The sequence below is a fragment of the Hyla sarda genome, chromosome 3, assembly GCF_029499605.1.
Source record: "Hyla sarda isolate aHylSar1 chromosome 3, aHylSar1.hap1, whole genome shotgun sequence".
NCBI classification, from domain to species: domain Eukaryota; kingdom Metazoa; phylum Chordata; class Amphibia; order Anura; family Hylidae; genus Hyla; species Hyla sarda.
The window spans coordinates 130,619,291-130,643,591 of record NC_079191.1 but is presented as its reverse complement, the minus strand read 5'-3'; the positions used below and the strand labels follow the sequence as shown (position 1 = coordinate 130,643,591).

Genomic DNA, 24,301 nt, shown 5'->3' with positions numbered 1-24,301 from the left:
GGAGTTGAAGATTTGCATCATCTGGAGGTCCACAGTTTGAGACCACTGCTTTAAACCATAAGCCTACTGATATCTAAGTCATAGAGTCATCTGTACACAGACTCTAAAATGATATTCAAGGAATAAAACTCTCTTTAAGAAGATAGTGTAAAACTAAAGCTAAGATAGTTTAGATACCTTCTAAGGATTAATATCCCTAATATAATTTTAGGAATGTTTGTAGCATAATACACATTGGTGTTTATAACAAGCATATATTACATTTATACACAACCAACTCCATGAAACTGTATGAGAATAAAAAATAAAACAAAAACCTTATGTAACATGCACAGAATCAGTTGCATCAAAATGACAATAAAGCATTCTAGTTACAACAAACAACTGCATACACACATCGCACACACTGATGTTAATCCACATATCTGACTAGATTGTGTCATAAAACTATATATTAGCAAATATCATAAAGCACTCACATAAGGTCCTCCACTACGCATTAGATCAAATATAGGAATCATTGCATTAATTGTGCATTTCAATATAGGCAAAGAACTATTGACATGCAAAAAATAAATAAAAAAATATTCAAATACTATCGCAATGGATTCATCTGAAATGATTACATTTCCATACCGCTCTTCATAGCTGCCATATATTAAATGACAACCAATTACATTCAGCACTTGCATTTTAACCGTTCGAGCAAATCTCTTACAAGACCATATAAAAGCACATTTCTCATTTGCTTTGTAGGGAACACAAATTATCTGGCTTGGGTCTGGACTTCATCCCTTCATTTAGATTAGGTTTTATATAGAAAGAAATGTGGTGATCCTTGTAGCATCATCTACATTTATGTGCCGCTTTAAACAAACAGACAGAATATATCAGCCTGGAAATTGCCTGCATTGAAACACATTTGCAAGTATTGATTAACAAGAAACAACGGGAGAACCTACAGTTATCTCTTAATAAACCACAAGCTATTAATGATAGATTACTCTACATTACTTACAACGGCACAACAGCATTTCCTACCCACAAGGACAAAAAGGTCAAGAATATTCTGCTACATGATCGGTAGGGCAATGAGAGCACATGATTATTGGAAAAAAATTTGTGATTAGGCTTAAGAAAAATTACAAAAACAAAACACCTAACTTATTACAAATATAATAAGATTAATTACAGGTAACTATATACAGATAAAATAAAATTCCCACCACACCCTGTAAAAATCATGAAGCCCAAGTGTATAATACTTGTATAGGCTGTCCCAACAGGACAACAATATGATGGGATTCCTATCTATTCTTCAGAGACGAAGAACCACTGTAAAGGGTAGAACGGCTTTGATGGACCCAACACAACTAAATATTACACGGTTGTCAAGTCAGGTGCAGTATATTAACACATTTTTACAGCACATTTTTACAGCAATCTGCAACTAATGCAACAGCTGTAGGCACCCTGATTGAAAACCACAGGTTTTTTGAATGGATGCAGCTCATTTATGTTTCAATAAGTGGGGTGGTTGATGTGTGGGAGGGAGGAAAATGGAATTGTGGGATTTGTAGTCAGGAAATACCAGTTCATAAAAAGCTAGCCACATTTAGCCCCAAGACAAGTGCAGATCTTTCCTAAGCATGTCCATTACTGTCTGACAGGTACGTACTAAAATCACCTTATGGTGGATAACCCCTTTAAGTTTACGTACACACTGCTGGCTGTCTCCGGCAGTGTGAAGCCTGTTATTTTAGGATCGAGAAAAGCCAGAGAAAAAAAATTGTGCTCGCACAGTCTTTTTCTCGGTTTTTTCTCCCCAAAAATAACGTCTGCTATTGAATACAATGGGGTCAATCGGGACCCGTAATGTGCCACTATGCTCTGGCAAAATTACAGCTGGCAAAATGCAAAAAAAATATAAAGTGAGGGAGTTTGACGACCGAATTTGCCGGAGCATAACAGCAGTGTGAAAGGGGCCTAACAGAGGAGTTGTTGAAAAAAATAATGTGTGTGTACATAACCATATGAAGGTTTGTTTTTAGGGGATAAACCTTTGTTTACTTACACAGCATTTACCAGATAGTATAAACAAAATGATTACAGAAATGTCAAATTTATGTAGTTTTTATGTTCTACTACTCTTGCACAATCTTGTACATGCCAGCCCTAGGAGCCTTTGTTAAAGTGCATCTGTCCCATAAAATAGACTTGTTAAGCTGTACACACAGGCATACCTTTATTGATAACTATTGATAAGGTTGTTAAATATCCTAAAAAAAATGCTTTTTTTTCGAAATCTTCCAGGAGTCGCCTAGGATAGTCAGAGAGGTGAAGCCTGGGTTCCCCTATGCCCAAGGTTGCAAGACTTCTTTCTGTTCCTAGGCGTGGGCATACTACACTAGGCTGCCGCTGGCTGGTGGGCCCTGTGGGTGTAACCTCTCGTTTGGTTCTTTCTAAGTCTATTGCAGTTCTGTGCTAAGAACTGGATTGTGCCCTCAGAGGCATGATTAGGCTATATTCACAGAGCATAAAACTCAGCTGCATATTTTAATTAGTGCACACTTTTTTGTGGCCTCATTGCAGTTGTAAAATAAAATACACAGGCAAAATTTTAAGATATGTGAACATAGTCGTAAAGTTATTTTTTGTACCTAAAGTTTAATTTCGCATATTAACTTAAAGAAGACCTGTGGAGTCTCATGACATGCAAACAAATATTATCTACCCACAGGACTAGGGATAACTGGCTGAGGGTCAGGGGGACCTTTACAGGTCATGAGAATGGAAATTAAATGTTCCCAGCAATGAATGGTGCGCACCTTGCATGTCCAGCTAGCACTCCCTTCGTTTAAGTGGACATTTCACCTCCATTCCTGTGATCAGTGGTGCTCTCAGGAGTCCGATCCTCCATCAATTAGCTACTTATCCCTGATCCTAGGGGAAAACTTTTGATTGTGGGATAACGCCTTTAGTACTTTAATTTACCTTACCAGAACAGCCAAGGGCAGCTTTTCTTACAATCTGTGTAGTGCCATTGCTGTTATTCATAACAGAAATGTATGACTTAATAGCCAATTGAGAACTACTAGTTGAGGGCCTGCTCCATGCATACCAGGGACAGCTACTCAGGGCTGTCACAGGAACTCGAGCCCTGTCAAGAGGAGGAGCAGGCGTGACAGTCTGATAAAGGCGATGTGTGGCCCTCCAAAGTATTGCGGATCCTGGGCCACCTCTCTCCGACTGTCTTGGACAGTTTACAAAAGCATTTTTATGGACATAATGCACCCTAACTTATCAACAAAAGGTATATCTAGATTAGGGTTGAGCTTGCAAGACTAAACCTGTCAGTTCTTCCACCAACTCTACCTTATTCATATATTTACAGGAAGAATAACAGAGGAATGGTAATATCAGAGTTCTAAGAAAAGGTGCTGCAGTACTTTTTTCATGAGGAATATGGTTATTTAAAATAAACTTGTCAGCAGAGCATGGTCTCTTTAAATAATTATAATACACATAAAATAAAACACACAGGAAGAATACATATCTTACCCTATTCATTTATGCAGACAATATGTGTGTGTAGAACACATTTGTTCTTTTCAGATCCTGCCGTGCCAAAAATCTACAGCCAGACATTTTTTTTCTAATTGCTGATAATTAAAACAATCATCAATCCAATGACTGTGTTCCCTCTTTCATTTCATCTCCACATCAAAATAAAAAAGGTAATTTAAAAAAAATTATATTCCCTTGAGATGATAAACTAAATAAAAGAGTAAGTCCCATCACATAATAATGGTAAGCGAACCCTTTGGGAAATAGTTGACTTTCTCAATTCAAGGTATTCAAAGCTCATTGAAAAGTGTTCATTTGGAATGCAGATATCAAAGATGATGCAAATGTTCAAGAGAAATGTAGAACTTACCAGATGTTCTAATCCAGCTTTGATGTTTACCGAGTCCCTGAAAGAGAAGAACATAAGTTCTAAATACTTGCTAAATCCTTGTCCAACACAATTTATTCACATTTGCCCACAGCTCCCAGACGTTTAAATATTGACCAGAATTGTATTGAGTTATCTGAAGTAGCACCGCGATATAAAACATTTATAATACATCTAAAACAGTTACATGAAAAAAGACTACATAACATCTATTAAATATTCCCAGTGAAGGTTCAAATGTCTTCATTTATAGTAACTTTTTTACACATATGTAACACAAATAAGAAGGCCTCTTGGGCCCTCAAAATACCTGGGCAAAATAGTTCAAGGACTTTGACTTCTATTTTATGAACAAAAAAACTTAAATTTCTGCACTCCTCCAAGATACATCCTAATTTATGCTTTCAAGCCCCTTAGATGAAAATGATCAATTTCAATCAATCAATTGTTGTAGCTGACCAATAAAACAAGTTTATCATATAAAATGAAGTCCTACATTTGTATCGGATCATGTTTGGCCAGTCTTAACATCTGTATTCACCAGTATGGACTAAAATGTGTATGGCTGTACGCAAGAGTGATCGCTAGATCATTTGCCCTTTAGTTTTATTATTTTATTCACATGTACATCATGGGGATCCTGTGCGCTCAGAAGCAGAACACACACGACAGGGGGCAGGAGCTTGCTTTCAAATACATCCGGGCTCCCACTGCAGAGACTGAGGATCACACTGGTATAACTCTATAGATCCTGTGGTTGGTGCCATGTGTACTATAAAACTAAAATATACACTGTATGAAAAATTCACCAGACTGTGTCTCAAGGCGCTCAATAAATCTTGATTAGAAGTAGGTATACGGTAGTTAACTTGCTATAGTTCGTCCAAATCACAAACGCGTTTTCGGAGTAGACTCCATCAGGCACAAGGACATAAATGTTATTTATCCATCGTAAAATGTTATTTATCCATCGTAAAAAAAAAAAAAAAATTATTCTTCTAAACAAACACCACCAGAATTGATAAATTATTATAAGATAGCATGCATTACAAAAATGGTACCACTAAAAACTACAGCTTGTCCTGCAAAACATAAGTCTTCACACAACTCTGTCAGTCAAAATATGGCAAAAAAAGAAAACATAATTGTGCCAACCTGAAAAATAAACATAAACCATAAATAAATAAAAAGCAGCGAAATTTTTTTTTTTGTCATCTCCACAAAAAAAAATGTATCAAACTTGAAGGAAATCTGTCAGCCTGTTTACCCATACTAAATCCAATACACTGGGCTATAGTGTGGGTGAACAGTCAAACAAGGGGTCACTAACTAAAATATGTCCAGTAGGTCCTGAGATATGTCCTCCAGAAGATCGTCTGCTAAATTCAGTGAACTGCGCGCTAGAGGTGGGGCCTCAATGGCTTAATTTACATATTCATGCGCCGACTGACTATATTCAGTTCTCACATTGTAATGAGCAGAGCGCTTACAGGACCTGGTTTTAGTGTGGGTGAACAGGCTGACCTTTTAAAAAGTCATATGTACCCTATAATAGTACCAATAAAAAATACAGCTCATTGTGCAAAAAACAAGCTTTTACAAAGCTCTGTCAAATTTAAGAATTATGCAAGTTATGTCCAAAAATGGTTCCAGCGAAGTATGTGCTAAATATGAAAATGGTGCTCCTTCCCTTCTATGCCCTACCGTATGCCCAAACAGCAATAATTCTTGTGTATTTAAAATGAGAACATTTTATGTTGTAACTACACAATATTGGAAAAGTTTTTATTTTTATTACCTACGGTAATTCTAATAAATTCTATAAAACAATTGTTTTGGTCAAAAGCACACTATATAAATTCCTTCAGGGATATGGTTTTTAAAATAGGGACTTTTGGAGGTGTTTCTTATGTTTTGGCATCTCAACTCAATCTCAACTTTTGCAAACCCAATATAGTGCCAATAAAAGAAGAAGATCCAAAAATTCAGTCTTTACTTTTAACCCCTTAAGGACCAGGGGTTTTTCAATTTTTGCACTTTAATTTTTTCCTCCTTACCTTAAAAAAAAATCATAACTTTTAATTTTGCACCTAAAAATCCATATGATGGCTTATTTTTTGCACCACCAATTCTACTTTGTAATGGCATCAGTCATATTATCCAAAAATGTACGGCGAAACAGAAAAAAAATCATTGTGAGACAAAATTGAAAAAAAAACCCGCCATTTTATAACTTTTGGGGGCTTCTGTTTCTACACAGTACATTTTTCGGTAAAAATGACGCACTCTTTATTCTGTAGGTCCATACGATTAAAATGATAACCTACTTTTATAAGTTTGATTTTGTTGTACTTCTGAAAAAAAAAATCATAACTACATGCAGGAAAATTTCTACATTTAAAATTATCATCTTCTGACCTCTATAACTTTTTATTTTTCCGCATATGGGGCGGTATGAGGGCTCATTTGTTGCGCCGTGATCTGAAGTTTTTAGCGGTACCATATTTGTATTGATCGGACATGTTGATCGCTTTTTATTCATTTTTTCATGATATAAAAAAGTGACCAAAAATACACTATTTTGAACTTTGGAATTTTTTTTGCGAGGCAAGGTAGGAGACCCTCCTCGTGTCCCACAGCTGCTCGGGATGCCACGATTTCGCCGCGGCGATCCCGAACAGCCCCCTGAGCTAACCGGCAGTGATTTACTTTCACTTTAGATGCGGCGTTCAACTTTGAATGCCGCGTCTAAAGGGTTAATAGCGCGTGGCTCCGCGTTATAGAAAGGGAAAGGACTCAGGACGTACTGGTACATCCTTGGTCCTTAAGTGGTTAAAGGGGTACTCTGGTGGGAAACTTTTTTTTTTTTATAAATCAACTGGTGCCAGAAAGTTAAACAGATTTGTAAATTACTTCTATTAAAAATTCTGAATCCTTCCAGTACTTATTAGCTGCTGAATACTATAGAGAAAATTATTTTCTTTTTTGAACAGAGAGCTCTCTGCTGACATCACAAGCACAGTGCTCTCTGCTGACATCTCTGTCCATTTTCGTAACTGTCCAGAGCAGCATATGTTTGCTATGGAGATTTTCTCCTACTCTGGACAGTTCTTAAAATGGACAGAAATGTCAGCAGAGAGCACTGTGCTCATGATGTCAGCAGAGAGCTCTGTGTTCCAAAAAGAAAATAATTTCCTCTGTAGTATTCAGCAGCTCATGAGTAATGGAAGGATTCAGAATTTTTAATAGAAGTAATTTACAAATCTGTTTAACTTTCTGTCACCAGTTGATTTATAAAAAAATAAAAATAAATAAATAAAAAAGTTTTCCACCAGATTACCCCATTAAATTCTGTGAGAGTCAAGCAGTGTACTAGGGCCATATATTGGACAGCTTTTTTGTTTTGGTCTAGTAATTCATATTACAACTTATATAACTAAAGCACATAAAACAAAGATAAAAACACAAAATGTTTCTTGAAAAGCCTATGTCGATTGTGAAATACCAGCAATTTGCTGTAAATATTTGCACTGAACACTGTCAAGCACAGTTATAAAACTTACGTATGTAATGTAAATGGTTTATGTCTAACAGTTTCAAGCTATTTATTTTTGTATGTTCAGATCATATCATAAGTCGTCGCACATTTTCTTCTGGTTTGCTTAAGTGGAATATGTTTGGTGCTGGATCAACCATTACCCAATACATGATATGCATAGCACAAATATCATTAAATAAAATGAAGCAAAATAACTTTTGTTGCCAAGAGGCTCTCAAGTGAATTCTCATTCTACCATAAAGATTTTGGTATGGGTATATAGTTAGCTCAAGCCTTTAAAATATATTGTTACAATAAAATTGCACATCCAGAAAATGTAGCTACACAAGCACTACTGCCTCCCAAGAACATAGAGAAGCATCCATGCTCATATAAAAATCACTGTAGGAAATAAAAGTTAAAACTTCCTTGTGGCATCCACAGCATGCAAGCGTGGTTTTGGCCACATGCATATCTTAAAAATAAAAAAAACACACACCTGTCCTTGCATTGTGTGTGGTATTATGACTTCAATTCACTTCAATGGACTTGAGCTGAAAACTGCACACAAACTAAGGACAAGAGTGGTGCTGTTTCTAGAAACAAGTGATGTTATTACAATGTACAATTGGTGCCGCATAAAAAATTTAGGTGGAAAACTGAATTGAGTTATGGGTAATAAAAGGCAAGGAGGAAAACAAAAAAAAATCTCTGCGTCCTTAAAGGGGTACTCCACCCCTAAACATCTTATCCCCTATCCAAAGTATAGGGGATAAGATGTCTGATTGCAGGGGTCCCGCCACTGGGGACCTCCGCAATATAGCATGCAGCACCCACCTGTTTCTTGTCCGGAAGCGCTGGAGGGTCTGGCACCCGACCTCGGGCACGGAAGTTCGTGATGTCACGACTCCGCCCCGTGTGACGTCACGCCCAGTCCCCTCAATGCAAGTATATGGGAGGGGGCGTGACGGATGTCACGCCCCCTCCCATAGACTTGCATTGAGGGGACGGGGCATGACGTCACACGGGGGTGGAGTCGGACGTCACGGATTCCGTTCCGGTGGTCGGGGCCCAGACCCTCCAGCGCTTCCGGAGCAGAAACAAGTGGGTACCGCATGCTATATTGCAGGGGGTCCCCAGTGGCGAGACCCCCCTAATCAGACATCTTATCCCCTATCCTTTGGATAGGGGATAAGATGTCTAGGGGTGGAGTACCCCTTTAAGGGGTTAAACTGCTCTTGAATGAAAGCTGAGCATTGCTTGGTTGTTCTGTGTCTGCATATTTGATGTGATAAACAAAAAAGTAACTTACTGATATGTTTACCATGGGAAATGATTGGGAAAGAACATTCATACATATGCCCCATGTAAAAGGAATTGTAAAGTGATTCTCCACTACTGCAAGGGACATACTAGACATCAATCCTCTACCACTTTTAGCAACCAAGAGGTTTATTCCAATAGCGACCTACAAGCGAACCCAAATATTTACATGATTTATTTTGTTTACTACTAGCAGTGTCAATAATAGCAGATAACATAGGCAGGCAAGGCAAAGCTTATGTTCCTTTCACAATTTCCTTGTAGGTTTGGAGTACAAGTCAATAGCCAAATAATAATTAACAAATGGTATATTAATTACATTAGGACTTTTCTGCCATTTGGCTAAGATCGAGAGTAGAATCTGTTCTTATCAGTAGTATAGCGGGAGCCAGACAAAATGAATACTGTTATATGCATGGAGCGAAAGCTTCAGGTAACAGGGTCTGGCAGTATGGCTACCTTGTGGTTGACCCAACCTTTCAGTTGTGGCCATTATCTCTGGATATGGTAAGAGCAAAGGTGCAGAAGAACGGGGTGCCAGGTATGGGATCACTCTTCAGAGCACGCACAACCAGCTGCCGGGCCTTCTGGTTGCTTATCACTATGAAAATTTTTTATAGATCTGGCCAGATGTCTGGTCTGTACTATACAAAGCAAGTCTTAATATTTATTCTTTTTGTCACTGTGTTTTCACTTTCTACTTGTGTTTATCCACAAGAATTTTTCAGGGTGTAGTGCCCTTTTGGGTTGTCCCTCCTGGAGGTCTAGGGAAGGTGTGTGTGGCCATCAGGTTTCTCTCCTTGAAGCAACCCCTGGGTCCCAGGTTTCTCATGAATGTAAACCAGTCGTTTCACCCAGATGGATGTAGGTCCTCTCTGAGCTTTGGTGAAGGGAAGACATCAATCCTGGACACTTGCAGGTGCCTTTTGACCCAGAGGGAAGGTTTGTGGTGGCCCCTCTCCATTAAGGAAACAGGGATATTTTGTGCAAGATGTAACAGTGCACTGCCTTGACTCTTTAAAAGAAAGAAACTGTCAATTAATACAGGCTGTTATAGAAGAGGAAGTCTCTCGACAGCAGTGTCAGTGCTGGAATTAAAACTGAAAGGATTTAGGGGGAAAAATTGTCCAGGTCAAGAATGTTTGCCAACAGGTCATTATTTTCAAGGGTTTAAGCACAAGGCTGCTGAAAAGCTGATGAGAATCCATTAACAAGGAAAAGGAATTGAGCCGTCCATTATCTAGACAGAGATGAAGTCCTGAGCATTTATTGAGACATTTAAGTGCAACCTTCTTAATGAAGCTAATTTAGCAGAGACGGAAAGGCTTTCTATCACTAGCGGATAACTCCCTGATGCAGTGCCTGGATGTTATTTAGTGGTCTGTGCGCTGTGCTGTCCCCGTCATGACTTTATCAATATTTGTACAACTTTGCCTCTCCGCTGAAAGCAGCCCTAATTCAATTACAGGCCTCAGAACTGATAACATGATCCTGAAGTGCAGAACGGGAAGAGATTATTGGCAAATGAATAAAGATTTGTATTGAGAATACACATTCGAGCACTGCAGGTCTCTCTGTTTTTTTAATCATCTTCTGTTTTAAATCTTCAGGGAACCAAGAGTTTCCCTTCCGCTCCTTCTGCACATCGATTTCTGAATTAGACTGTAATATTAAATAATTAATATAGTGGTGAAGATTGATGCTTTACATTAGTCAAATATTAGGTTATCAATCAGAATCCACTTGGTTTAATGTAATAATTTTGAGAAAGTGACATGGATTGCTCATCCGATTTGTAGTTGAGGCAGCACAGATATCAACATGAAGGTGTAACATGAAGCTGACCAACTGAGGAATAATGGGGATAAAGGAAGGATGCCTTCATTTACAACCACTGGCATGCTGAAGAATGTATGCATCATTTATATCCATAAACAATATTTTACAATGAAAAAATAAATTATAAAAAAAAAAGGTTTAAGATAGGGTTATAGATTTTTTTTCTACAGTACTATATTATATGTTAAAAATGTATATATATATATATATATATATATATATTTGCTTATTGTTGTGAAGGCAGCCCTTTATTATGACACTGGATAGGAAATGCGGGGAAAAAAACCCTTCTTCAGTACTGTGTCAATCTGAAGAAGGGTCGGATTAACCCCAAAACACATCATATCTGTACATGAATAAAGTAGCTGAACTTCCTCACTTCATGACCAGAGTGTGATACTTCCTACTGGATTGCTGAGCGCCTGCTGCCAAGGTTTTTTTCCGCATTTCCTATCCAGTACCTTTGCAGGACACCGGCTGGTTGTTCCTGGGACCTTTGGGCTGCAAGGATCCATACCATCTTTACAACCCCTATACAGGGTGATATGTGTATTTCCTATACGCTCATGGTGAGCGGCCGTTTATTAGAGCCTGTACCTCCCTCTAACAAGGGACACCCCCTCTTCTTTGTCTAGGGTAACACACAAGGCGACCGTCTTTTGGTCTTTTTGTTTCTACTTCTACACTTTACTTTGACACGCAGTTTTGTATTGTTCCATACACAAGTCATTTTATTATTATATACACACATAATCCTAATAACTTGTCTATTTGTGTTTCCAGCTTCTATAAAGGCCTACGAAATCTTGTGTAGGCCAATCAGGCTGTTGCAATGCCATGTTCTCCTATCCCTCACATCTTGCTAACCAACGAAGATGAGTTACGAAGTATTAGGGCAAGTTCACACTGCGTAATTCCCGCAGAATTTCGTGAGCGGAATTCCGCAAGTGGAATTACACGCAGTGAATATTACCATCAGTGTAAATGGGTCTTCCGTGAGACCCGTACACACTAAGAAATTTAAGGGGCGGACAATTCCACCGCTGAAATTGTTCTGCGCAATGAAAGAATATGTTAATTATTTGGGCGGAAGTCCGTGAGCACTGCATAGCCATCAATGGTAATGGCGCAGTGCCATGCGGTCAGATGGAATCTCCGCTCACAGAATTCTGGGAGCGGAGATTCCGCAGTGTAAACATACCGTTAAAAGGGGTACTGCAGCGAAAAGTAACCCCTCAGTCGGACCCCAGCGATCTGACACTTGTCCCCTATCCTGTGGGTAGGGGATAAGTTACTTTTCTCTGCAGTACCCCTTTAATGTACAAACGGCAAGGTTTATTTGTACTCTGTAAACATGGAGACACATAGCTCCAAACAACAAGTTAAACCATTTGCAACATGGTTTATTTTTCATTATAGATGCATTGAAAAAAATACTAAAATGGCAAAGTTAAATCAAAAGCAATTCCTGGTGTCTTTGTACATCATTTCCTGTTCAAGAAATGCTGTGTTACAGTACAAGCTTCCAACTTTAAAAAGGCTTAAACTGTGATGCCAGTATGGTCTATTGACCAAGAGAAAACAGGCAACATTAACTTAAATGGCAATTCTACAAATCAGTAAGAAAGGGATCCATGGACACATGGACACTCACTAAATATCACCATAACAGTTATTACCTTGCTTTTCAACAAAATAAAGTGCATTAAAGTGTAGAAGAATTAAAGAAGAAGCAGAGAGTTGTAGTGATGCTACTTTTTTCAATGAGAAAGCTTGACAAGAAGCTCTGAAATAACAGGTAAACAAAACAGGAAGGAGGAAACATGCTTAGGATGCCTAAACAAAAGCCGTCAATGTGCCCCTTCTCACCAAGTGGCACCTAAACTGACAGGAAATGCACATAGTGACTGCATACACCCTCACGCAGACAGCACTTCCAAGGACTCTTAAGAGCTACTAATAAGAGTGAATACTGACATTTGATAAGCTTGAGTACAATGGTAAGCATTATAGTTTTGTTTTGCTTTTACTGGGATTTGCAATTTTGTTACTACCAAGTTGCAAAAGTAGGCAAAGTATTCAGTACTTAAAGGAAATCTATCATGGGGAAAAACTTAGGGGATAAGTTTTAGATAATTTGGGGGGGGGGCTGCCATTTCAAGCAAGGGTCATTACGCACCACTCCAGGGAAGAGTCGGGGCCCTGTACAGGAGATTGCAAGGGTCCCAGTGGTCGGATACCCCGATAATCTCATTGAGATTGTCCTCTCTGGATCATTATAATTATAATTATTTATTAAAGAGTAAGAAATCAAACTTTGAGATTAAAATAAAAAATAAAATGTCACAGGTAACTGAACTGAAAAATTATATTATAACCAATAGAGAGGTAATTGGTAACATAAGAGTGTATACAAAGAATGAACTAAGATAGTAACTAGAAGATAAGGACTGTGTATACATTAAATGACAGATGACATTAGCTGTGGAGAGACAAGGCAGGATAAAAGCAAAAAGAGGGATTGATAAAGATGATCCAACCTAATGTAGCTCGTGAACTCTTGTCCATTTCACACTATCTTTTGATAATTGTTCCAATGAATTACTCCAATAGTGTGCTAAGTAAAGTGCTACAGAAGAAAACAGACCTATAAAGATAACCATGTCAGCCAAACATGCGCCCAGTAACACGCTCCCACACAGAAAGCGCCAGTTAAATAGAAGCATGTTAATTTAGAAACACTACAAAATAGGAGAATCTGTGATAACAAGGCCACAAAGGGAGTGTGTTTTCTATTAATTTATTGTTTTCTTATTCTTTGTTCGCCTATTTCTCCTGTTTCTGAAGGAATCTTCTTAACCATAGATCAGCTGTCATGGATACTCTACTTCACTGCATAGCTAAGGTATTTGAGCAGCTGGAAGCCCGCATGCAAGCAGTGTTTGTATAAAAGTAATAGATATTTTTACTGAACAAAATTTACAGGAAGCAGTCAGCAATAGAATATACTACACATTGTGTATCAAACTATTTCTAATAGGAGTATTATAAGAAATGTTCAGCCTTAATTTTTATTTTATTTAAAATTGCAATAGAAAATTTGGATTCTATACGTTGTATGGTCTCCAGTCTTTCTAAAACATGTACCAAACACTAGCTGTAGATGTAAACACCTTATGTCATTGGTGCCATCACCCATGATGATACTTAGTCACATATTTTCAGCTTTATCATATCCATCTTCAACCCAAGATATGTTCCAGCATAACTTCCAAACGGCTGAAGATATTTCTATAAAACTTGGTACACGTTACTTATTTGTCAACTAAAGATATAGTAGCGTTAAATCAACACTAACCCGTCCTCATTTGTAACGGTAGTTTTTTTTGTCTGAAGTCCCATGCAAGTTTATGGGACTTCCAGTACAACTCCTGATGGTGTTACCCTCGGGCTGCAGAGATTGCCTGAGATTTCTAAACATCCTGCCAACTGTCCGGCAGGCAGGTGCCAAGAATACCTAGTGTCAGGATTAGGGATCGACCGATATCGATTTTTTAGGGCCGATACCGATAATCTGTGACCTTTCAGGCTGATAACCGATAACTTATACCGATACCACAATGTTTAGGTAGAAAGACTGGGAAATTCACGGTACTCTCAGCTAATGATCTATAAATATTATTGGTCTGGATCTTCAAAACTTACATAACTTATAGTATGCAAGACATATAAAAGTATATTATCTTCAGAAACACTGTTTGGTCATACAAATGATGGCATAAAAAAACAGATGGGGAAAGATGCAGAGACAAAAAAAAAAAAAAAAAAGATTAAAAAAAAAAAAAAAAGAAAAACACTTACCCAATCCATTTTACAATTCCATCAATTCATTCCCCATTGCTCAGACATAAGTTAAAACCAGAAAGTTTGCTCTCATTGGACACACAAATGATTAAGAACCAAAAACCAATCACCTCCCAATTACTAGTTTACGTAAACAAAAAAAAGTCTCATTCTTGCAGAGACAAAAGAATTCAGAACAATTTGCTAATTTTTTTTCCAGAATATCAAATATTAAAAACTTCCACACAAAGCATAAACTCCTGGAGAAAAGATGCAAATAAAATGAGTACCATTATCCTTTGTTTTTTATTTGCTAGTGTTAGACTAAGGAGGGACAAAAGCGTGGAACACAGCATCTGTCATATCAGAATATAAAAAGATGATCCTGGCACCAAATGAAAAAGCTCTAATTCATTTGCAAATCAAGCCTGCCACTTCTTTTTCAATCTGGAGGTAACTGTCAAGAGTTAACTAGATAATCACTTTCAATTCTGCCTTCAATGCTATATTACGCTGTTATTCCATTCAGCAGAGCTGTTCTTTAGGGCACTGGATGAATGCTTTTCATTTCTAACTCACACAAAAAGTTGCCAAAAAAAAGAGGAAAGAGGAAAATCCACGGGGCTTAAGGAAGAAATCCCTTTATGGGCATTTATCTGCCGGCACTTGCTTTTAGGCAAAATTAAATATTTGGATACATCTGTGTCCATTCTTTCTCTGCTCCTTGAGGCCTGCAGTCTGTTGTGGCAAAATAAGAAGCATTTGATACAAGAAAACAATGTGGGGGCATTAACCCAAGAGATGCCAATAAAAACATGAACCATGGGACTGGCTGTAATACATATCAAAACTGACATTGCAGAATAGGATCATAGTGAAGTCTTCTAAGTAAAATATAACAAAGGATATAGATAGTTCAATTTTTTTTCCACTGGAAAAATGCTCAGAAAAACAAAGTTGAAGATATTTATTGTAATAAGGGTTTTAAATGTCTATAGCTTGTTACTTAAAGGGAACGTGTCACTTATATTCCTTTTATCTAATCAGTTTCTATTTTTGTTGTACATTATTATGGGAACTACCATCTTTCTTGAGCTGTTAACAGCATTTAGTGATATGCTTTAAGGTAGCACTCATGGACATAGGAAACACTGGGCAGGGCCTGTCCTATTTAGATGAACTGGAGAGGTTACCAGGCATTCTCTGAGACCTTAGTTTTAGGCCTAGAAGCCAGTATGGAAACTGCAAGATCTCAGGAAAAATGGCCACATAGAGAGGCATGTAAAAAGACACGTCTCCTCATTTATCATTGTCTTTATCCTTTTGTGTATAAAATTGCCCCTAAAAAAAGTCGCAGCAAGCCGTGCTATGACTTTTTACACAGATCACTTTTATCCATTTGTATGTACTGTACAGATTTTCTTTACAGTTGTCGACAATTTATCATTTGCAATTTTTGTAATAATTTGCTAATTTATGCACTAAATCACACCAATGCTGACCACACAGGAAAAAGTAGAGCTGGGCGGTATGACAAAAAATGTGTATCACGGTATATTTGTAAATTATGGCGGTTCCACGGTATTTAACGGTATAATGTGACCCGTGGGCGCTGCTTCCTCTCCTCCTCCCCCCCCCCCTCCCCCAGTCTATCAGCTCAGCGCAGCGCTGTGCTGTCAACCATATCGGGGGACTAATCATATGTGACCTGTGAGCGCTGCTTCTCCCCCCGATAATTAATAGCCGCTGTGCTGTACTGTACTATCCTGTGCCCAGGCTGCAAAAATAAACCAAATAAACTTTAACTCACCTTCCTACGTCCCCCATTACCAGCCTCACGGTCCAGCGATGCGAGCCTCATGCTGCTTCCTGGGGATGGGAACGTCACAAAGCCATCAGCCTATCACCGGCCGCAGCGATGTTTCGCTTCGGCCGGTGATAGGCTGTGCGCACTGTCATGTAAGAAGCCGGCCGGCTCCTTACATGACAGTGCGCTCAGCCTATCACTGGCTGAGGTGGGTCATCGCTGCTGCTTGGGATAGGCTGACTGCTCTGTGACATTTCCATCCCCAGGAAGCAGCAAGAGCAGCGGAGGGAACATAGGAAGGAGAGTTGAAGTTTATTTTGTTTATTTCTGAAGCCCGTGCACAGGACAGCACAGCAGCTGATAATTATTTGGGGGGGGGGGGGGGGGGAATGTCGGTATTCGATACGAACCAGTATACCGTCCAGCACTAGGTAAAAGTAATATTTCTTTTTGCTATTATCACTGCTACTCCTGCACACAATTTTTCAACCTCTTGAGGACACAGGATATACCTTTGGCCCTGACTGCCTGATAATTACATGCATGTCCGGTGAGGACTTTGAAGCAAATGCAGGAGCTGCTGATAGGACCCACTGTTAATGGCGGACATCAGTGATCTCGCTAATGCCCACCATTAACCATTCACGCCCACTCCCATAGGTTTGCATTGAGGGGCGGAGCCATGATGTCACACGGGGGCAGAGCCGTGATGTCACAACGTTCCATCCCCGTGATCGACAGTAATCAGACCCAGAGCGAACAGGCTCCGGGGACTGATTTTAATGGGGTGCGGCGTGCAAGATCACGGGGGTACCCAGCGGCAGGACACCCGCGATCAGGCATCTTACCCCCTATCCTTTGGAAGTCGGGGACCATGTGCATCAACAAAGCCCTCCGTTATACCAGAACAATGGACACCCCCCCCCACATGTGACCCTATTTCAGAAACTACACCCCTCATGGAATGTAATAAAGGGTGCAGTGAGCATTTACACCCACTGGCGTTTCACAGATCTTTGGAATAGTGGGCTGTGCAAATGAAAAATTACATTTTTCATTTTCCCGGACCACTGTTCAAAAAATTTGTCAGACACCAGTGTGGTGTAAATGCTCACTGCACCCCTTGTTACATACCGTAGGGGGTGTAGTTTCCAAAATGGGGTCACATGGGGAGGGGTCCAATGTTCTGGAACCATGAGGGCTTTGTAAACACACATGGCCTTCAATTCCAGACAGATTCTCTCTCCAAAAGCCCAATGGTGCTTCTTCTCTTCTGAGCCCTGTAGTGCACCAGCAGAGCACTTTGCGTCCACATATGGGGTATTTATATACTCAGAAGAAATGTGTTAGAAATTTTGGAGGGCATTTTTTATTATTCCCCATTGGGAAAATGAAAAATGTGGGATAACGCCAGCATTTCTGTGAAAAAATTTAAAAAAATTATTTTCACGTCCAACTTTAACGAAAATTCTTCAAACACCTGTGGGGTGTTAAGGCTCACTATACCCCTTGTTAGGTTCCATGGGGGGTGTAGTTTCCAAAATGGGGGTTACATGTGGGTTTTTTCTTTTGCGTGTATGTCAGAACCGCTGTAATGATCAGCCTCCCTTGTGCAAATCACCTCAAATGTACATTGTGCTCTCACTCCTGAGGCTTGTTAAAATATGGGGTATTTCCGTTCATGCGTTGAAAATTTTGAGGGTCTTTTTTTTCCTTTTACCTCTTGTGAAAATGAAAAGTATGGGCCAACACCAGCAATTTTTTTTTTTTCAATAACATGCTGGAGTAGACTCCAACTTTACCTTTCCATAACGGGTAAAAGGAGAAAAAGCCCCCCAAAATTTGTTAGGCAATTTCTCCCGAATACAGAAACACTCCATATGTGGCACTAATACCCCATATGTTGTTGTTTTGCAACAGCTGGAGGCTCCATTTTTTACTTTTTATTTTGTGTGGGTGTAGTGTAGTATTTTTAGGGTACATTCACACAACGGGAGTTCGCAGCGAGTTTTCCGCGAGTTTGAGCTGCAGAGGAAAATTTGCTGCATCTCAAACTTGCAACGAGAAACTCTCTGTAAACCCAACCCATGTGAATGTACAAAACTACAACTCCCAGCATGTTCTTTGGCTATCCGTGCATGCTGGGGGTTATAGTTATGCAACAGCTGGAGGCACACTGGTTGCAAAACAATGAGAGTTTGTTATTTAACTTAGTGTTTTGCAACCAGTGTGCCTTCAGCTGTTGCAAAAATACAACTCCCAGCATGTACGGTCTATCAGTGCATGCTGGGAGTTGTAGTTTGCAACAGCTGAACACACACTGGTTGCAAAATACTGAGTTATGTAACAAACTCTGTGTTTTACAACCAGTGTGCCTTCAGCTGTTGCAAAAACTACAACTCAGCATGCAGTGACAGCCGAAGGGCATGCTGGGACTTGTAGTTATCCAACAGCTGTTGGCATACTACAACTCCCAGCATGCCCTTTGGCTGTCTGTGATGGTGGAAGTTGTAATTATGCAACAGCTGGAGGCACACTTTTCCATAACTACGTAACTACAACTCCCAGCACGCCCAGGCAGCCAAAGGGCATGCTGGGAGTTGCAGTTGTGCCTCCAGCTGTTGCAAAACTACAACTCCCAGCATGCCCTTTGTCTGTGCATGGTGGGAGTTGTTGCTAAGCAACAGCAGAAGGCAAACAGCGCTTATCTCCTGCTGTTGGATCCCTCCGCCACAGACCACCGCTGCCGCTTGGGACTGCAGCCACACCAAAGCCCGGTGAGCCTCCCCAACTTACGATCACCCACTGATGTCACCCAGCAGGACAGGTCATTGACTAATCACACCAATTGTTAGGCAGCACCCGTGCCAATCACTCCTGCAAGACAAGGGTGATTGGTGCTGACTCGGACTGCACCAATCACCCAGGGGTGATTTCAGCAGCCATCCCGGTCCGGGGCCAGAATTCCCACGGGCGTACAGGTACGCCCTTGGTCCTGAAGTACCAGGACATCAGGGCGTACCTGTACGCCCGTCGTCCTTAAGGGGTTAAAGCTAAAACAACAAAGTTTTAAAAACTGGACAACCCCTTTTAAAAGAACAGAATTTTTCCCATTCCAAAAATGTAACCTACTGAGAACCTTGTTTTAATGTTAATGGTGTTCGCCATTAATAGTCATTATATAAGTTTTCTTTGTATGTCCAAAACAGACAGTCCAACCACTTCTGGATACTGCTGTAGAGGATGGAAGTTGGAATCAGTCTTCACCTTGCTAAGCCTGTGTTTCCAGAATGTAAACTATATTAAGACAAAATTAGCCCATAGCATGTTTTCTCCCAGAAAGAAAAAACCCTAAGACTTCAGCTGATTCAGCTGTGCTCGGGCCGCTGAGCCAAAGCTAATAGGAGCTCATCTGAATAATCAATATGACAACCTTATTTCTCAAACGCAAACAGGATTGATACAGTAAGGTGTCTCGCTGCCACATCACAGTCATGGCCTCTTTTAACCCCTAATTAGATTTAGGCGATTATCCGTACACTTCTTTACAAGTGCACAGCTCGGATAAGGGGTGACAAAAGCTATATGCTACTTAATTCAGCCTCCATAGATTACAGGTTATGCAGCCGGATAGAAGAGTATATCAGCGAACAATTGGTATTCATATTGTCTACAGTTCTGCGATACGCCAGTGTGTGGACATTGTGGGAGCAAGACATACCCTGGAGCACTAGTGTGGCTTTTTACCCACAATGAAAGACATGGCACATTAATTAAAGGGCTCCTATTTTTTTTTTTTATCCGCATAAATTTTCCCTCAACCTATACACAATGTTGATAATACAATCTTATATTTTGAAAACATTTGGAGAGAGTGAACTTAGTATAAAATGGGGTTAAGAATTGTTACTAGTTGTTGATTTTTAAAACAATTAAGTATTAACAATCACAGTATAAATCCTGAAATCACCCAGATGTGTATGAAAAACAACAACTGCTATCCTGCTGCTAACCAAATAGCATTTCTATAATAATGGTATGTTGTGCAGCTCAATATCCCAAACCTCATAGAATATTAAAAAGTCACTTAAACATCCAATGCCCACTGTACTAATTTAACACAACAATCGGGAGCTCCTAGTAATGTTAAACAAGGATTTATCCCTGTTAATGATTCATGTGTATATGAAAGTTTACTATACCTTAAATGGGTACCGTCACATAGCAAAACTTTTAAAATGTGCCAAGGAACCTTTTACAATCTACAGGGATCAAGAAATATATAGTGTTATAAATATATTCACCTATATCCGTGGCCACTAGGGGTGGATGCTGTCCCCTCCATCAGCCGCGTCCTTTGTGTCCCACCCGCTGGGGCAAATTCCAGAAAGTGCAGGCAGGACAAGCAGAAGAAGCAGTGCTCTGATTAGTGCTCCAGGGTTGTCAGTCTTCTTATAGAGTGCTTCACAGAACCCTGCTTTTTCTGCATTAAAGGGGTACTCCGTTGAAAACATCTTATCCCCTATCCTATGGATAGGAGATAAGATGTCTAAGCACGGGGGTCCCGACGCTGGTAACCAACACGATCTCCACGTTCGTGATGTCATGCCACGCCCCCTCCATTCAAGTCTATGGGAGGGGGCATGATGGCTAGCTAGCTCGTAGTCGTCACACCAGTGGCCTGACCCCCGGGATTAGACATCTTCTCCACTATCCTTTGGATAGGGAATAAGATGTTTTCAGCGGAGTACCTCTTTAAGGTGAAGGGGGCAAGAAGTTCCTGACGAAGGGTAGGGCATATGTCACGCGTCCTAAAGGGAACTCCTCCTCCGGGAATTACAGGGGGACGAACTCTGGGATGGAACGGATAAAAGAGCATTGGGAGCTGAGCTGCAAGCAAGACTGGCTGAGTATGCAACATTTTTTTCTTCTTCTGACAATGACTCTTTAAAGTAAAGTTTGCAAATTGTTCTTTGACTCAAACATGACTCATGTACACTGGTACATTTGTGTATATGAAACTTTTATAATTTTTTTTTTTTTACGTTCATGCCGTTCACCGTACGGGATCAAGAACATTATATTTTTATAGTTTGGACATTTACGCATGCGGCGATACCAAATATGTTTATTAATTTTTATTTTTTTTTTACACTTTAATAGTCCCCATAGGGGACTATTTATAGCAATCAGTTGATTGCTAATACTGTTCAGTGCTATGTATAGGGCAAAGCACTGATCAGTGTTATTGGCTATCGTCTGCTCAATCTCAGACCAGAGCAGAAGAAGCCGGGAAAGTGGCGGAGGCAGGTGAGGGGACCTCTGTCCGCCATGTTAGCTGATCTGATCCTCGCGGCGCGATCAGATTAGTATAAAATGTAGCCGTGCTGCTGCAGATGAAGTGATCTATATTGATCGCGGCATCTGAGGGGTTAATGGGAGATATCCGCGCGATCACGGATGTTGGCCATTACCGGCGGGTCCCTGGCTGCTATCAGCAGCCGGGACATGCCACACATGACCCGATCATCGCTCCGATGCTCGCGCTCCTGTACAGGACGTAAGTGTATGTCCTGGTGCGCTAAGTACCGCCGCACGAGGACGTACATTTACGTCCGTGGTTGTTAAGGGGTTAAAACTGTAAAGGATGTTTGGAATGAAGGAAGATTTATAAAGTAGGAAGATATAAAAAATAAAAATCAAACAGGTGTTTGTACTTGGTTCGAATATATATATTCGAGGATGAGGGAAATTTGGAAATAGTGATAGTACTAGATTTCTGGAGTAAATTAATGAGTGGTGGGGTCACTAAAAAAATTATAGCTTATATATATATAAAACACTTAATGGCATAGAAAAATTAGATATGAGGCAAGGGAGTAAAAGAATCTGGCAAAAAGAGTTAGGTTTAATAAGAAATAGTCAGTGGGATAATATTTATAAAAGGATGCACCAAACTCCATGGAATAATAATATATACGGTAGATTGTATTATACTCCACTATTCCTCTATAAAATAGGTAAAATTCAATCAAGTATTAGCCTGAAATGTGGATAGGGAGATGCACGGTTTCTTCATATGTTATGGTCGTGTGTTAAAATCCAAGAATTTTGGACAGCTGTCTGTTTTAAGATTGAAAAAAAAATTTGAAAATTAAGCTGGTCCTTACTCCAACAGAATCTGGTGTACTGGGGGATGATATAATAATTTATTCACCCAAGAGTAAGAGTAGAAATTTGTATAGGGTGCTTTTTTGTGCAAGACTATTAATAATAAGAAAATGGATTTCTCTGTATACTCCAAGGGTCTCTGAATGGGTAGAAATTGTAAAGAAAGAGTATAAAATATATGAAATTTGATTTAAGCATGGGATAACTTGTGATAATGGGAATGCTAAATTTGATTATTGTACATGCATTTTTGTGACTGGTAGAACTATTCGGGGAGAAATATTATATTACATGTATTCATTAGAGATGAGCGAATTTACAGTAAATTCGATTCGTCACAAACTTCTCGGCTCGGCAATTGACGACTTATCCTGCATAAATTAGTTCAGCTTTCCGGTGCTCCGGTGGGCTGGAAAAGGTGGATACAGTCCTAGGAAAGAGTCTCCTAGGACTGTATCCACCTTTTCCAGCCCACGGGAGCACCGGAAAGCTGAACTAATTTATGCAGGATAAGTCGTCAACTGCCGAGCCGAGAAGTTCGTGACGAATCGAATTTACTGTAAATTCGCTCATCTCTAGTATTCATACATATTTATTTATATTTACTTATTTACATTTTTTTTGTGGGGTGAGGGGGATTGGTATAATAATTTGTAAGTTCTGTAAAGGGGAAAATTGGTATAACTTGTATGTTTGAAATTGCATAAATAAAGATTTATAAATCTATATAATTTTTTTTTTTTTTTTTTTTAAAACATCTGTGCTCATAAAGTTGAAGTTTACAATATATTACACAATGCCAGAATTAAAGGGACAAGTAAATCTATTTCACGGATACGCTAACATCTAAACACCACTTGCTGCATTCTTGGACAGTTATTGATCAGCAAACTGGTGGAATTATTGGCATGGCTTGAGGCATCTGTAGCAGCAGCGGTATGAAGCATCAGGAGCCAATCAATGGGCTCCTATGGGGTTTAATACTAGCAAATGATTTTTGTTAAGGGAAGAGTTGTTATACTTTAACACGTAAGTTACATTAAGAAAACAAAGCAGACACTGTATATAACTGAATATTTAACTGTGTACATACAAACAAGGCATTCTGCTGTATACAAGGATATGCTTTCTTAGCCTCGACAAAATCAATATCCTCTGGTGATAGGTGGAGGAGTTACAAATTTAGTTTGGCAGGCAGAACGGCTGTATACACAATACATACTCAAGCTTCAGTGATGTCACTAGTTCCTAATGAATAGATTGACAGTGACTGCAACCACTGTGCAATGAACATGTAAATGAGAGGAAGAATAAAAAAGCCAGGGACCCTCCTGGCTGATGGTTCAAGGCACTAGAAGGTCCCAAAGCTTCTTGATTCAACTATCCACATTCACCCCTTGCAGAAGACAGAATGGCATGGTCAAGGATCATGTTCCACTATTTGTCAACACTGCATTGCTTATGAATAAATAGGGCACTGTAGATTCATAACTATCCTTATGGAAAGGACTGAAGACAACCAGGAAGATTGCAGAAAATGTCCACTTGATCCAGCTAGTCTGCCAGTATATTGTTATCTTAGGATAGATATGTTTATCCCAGGCATGTTTAAATGTAGGGATGTCGCAATACTATTTTATTTTAAGACCAAATAAGAGTACCAATACCCTTTTTAAGTATTTGTCGATACCAATTACCAATTATTTTTTTAAATCTCAGATGACAGTTTTTTTGTTCGTTTTTTTAAGTTTTTACTACTTTTTTTTATGGGAAAAGGGTGTGTTTTCAGTTTTTAGTAGAGAAAGGCCCTTTTTTATATATAAAA

At 39.4% G+C, this 24,301-nt stretch overlaps 1 protein-coding gene across 3 annotated transcripts in view; it reads right to left on the bottom strand.

Annotated features, from left to right (window-relative positions):
* RSRC1 (arginine and serine rich coiled-coil 1) overlaps positions 1 to 24,301 on the bottom strand; it is a 378,613-nt gene that overhangs the window by 242,047 nt on the left and 112,265 nt on the right. For all 3 annotated transcript variants that reach the window (XM_056565034.1, XM_056565036.1, XM_056565033.1), the window contains exon 5: positions 3,938 to 3,974. In XM_056565034.1, the coding sequence (XP_056421009.1) occupies positions 3,938 to 3,974 (37 nt within the window). The remainder of the gene's footprint in view (positions 1 to 3,937; positions 3,975 to 24,301) is intronic.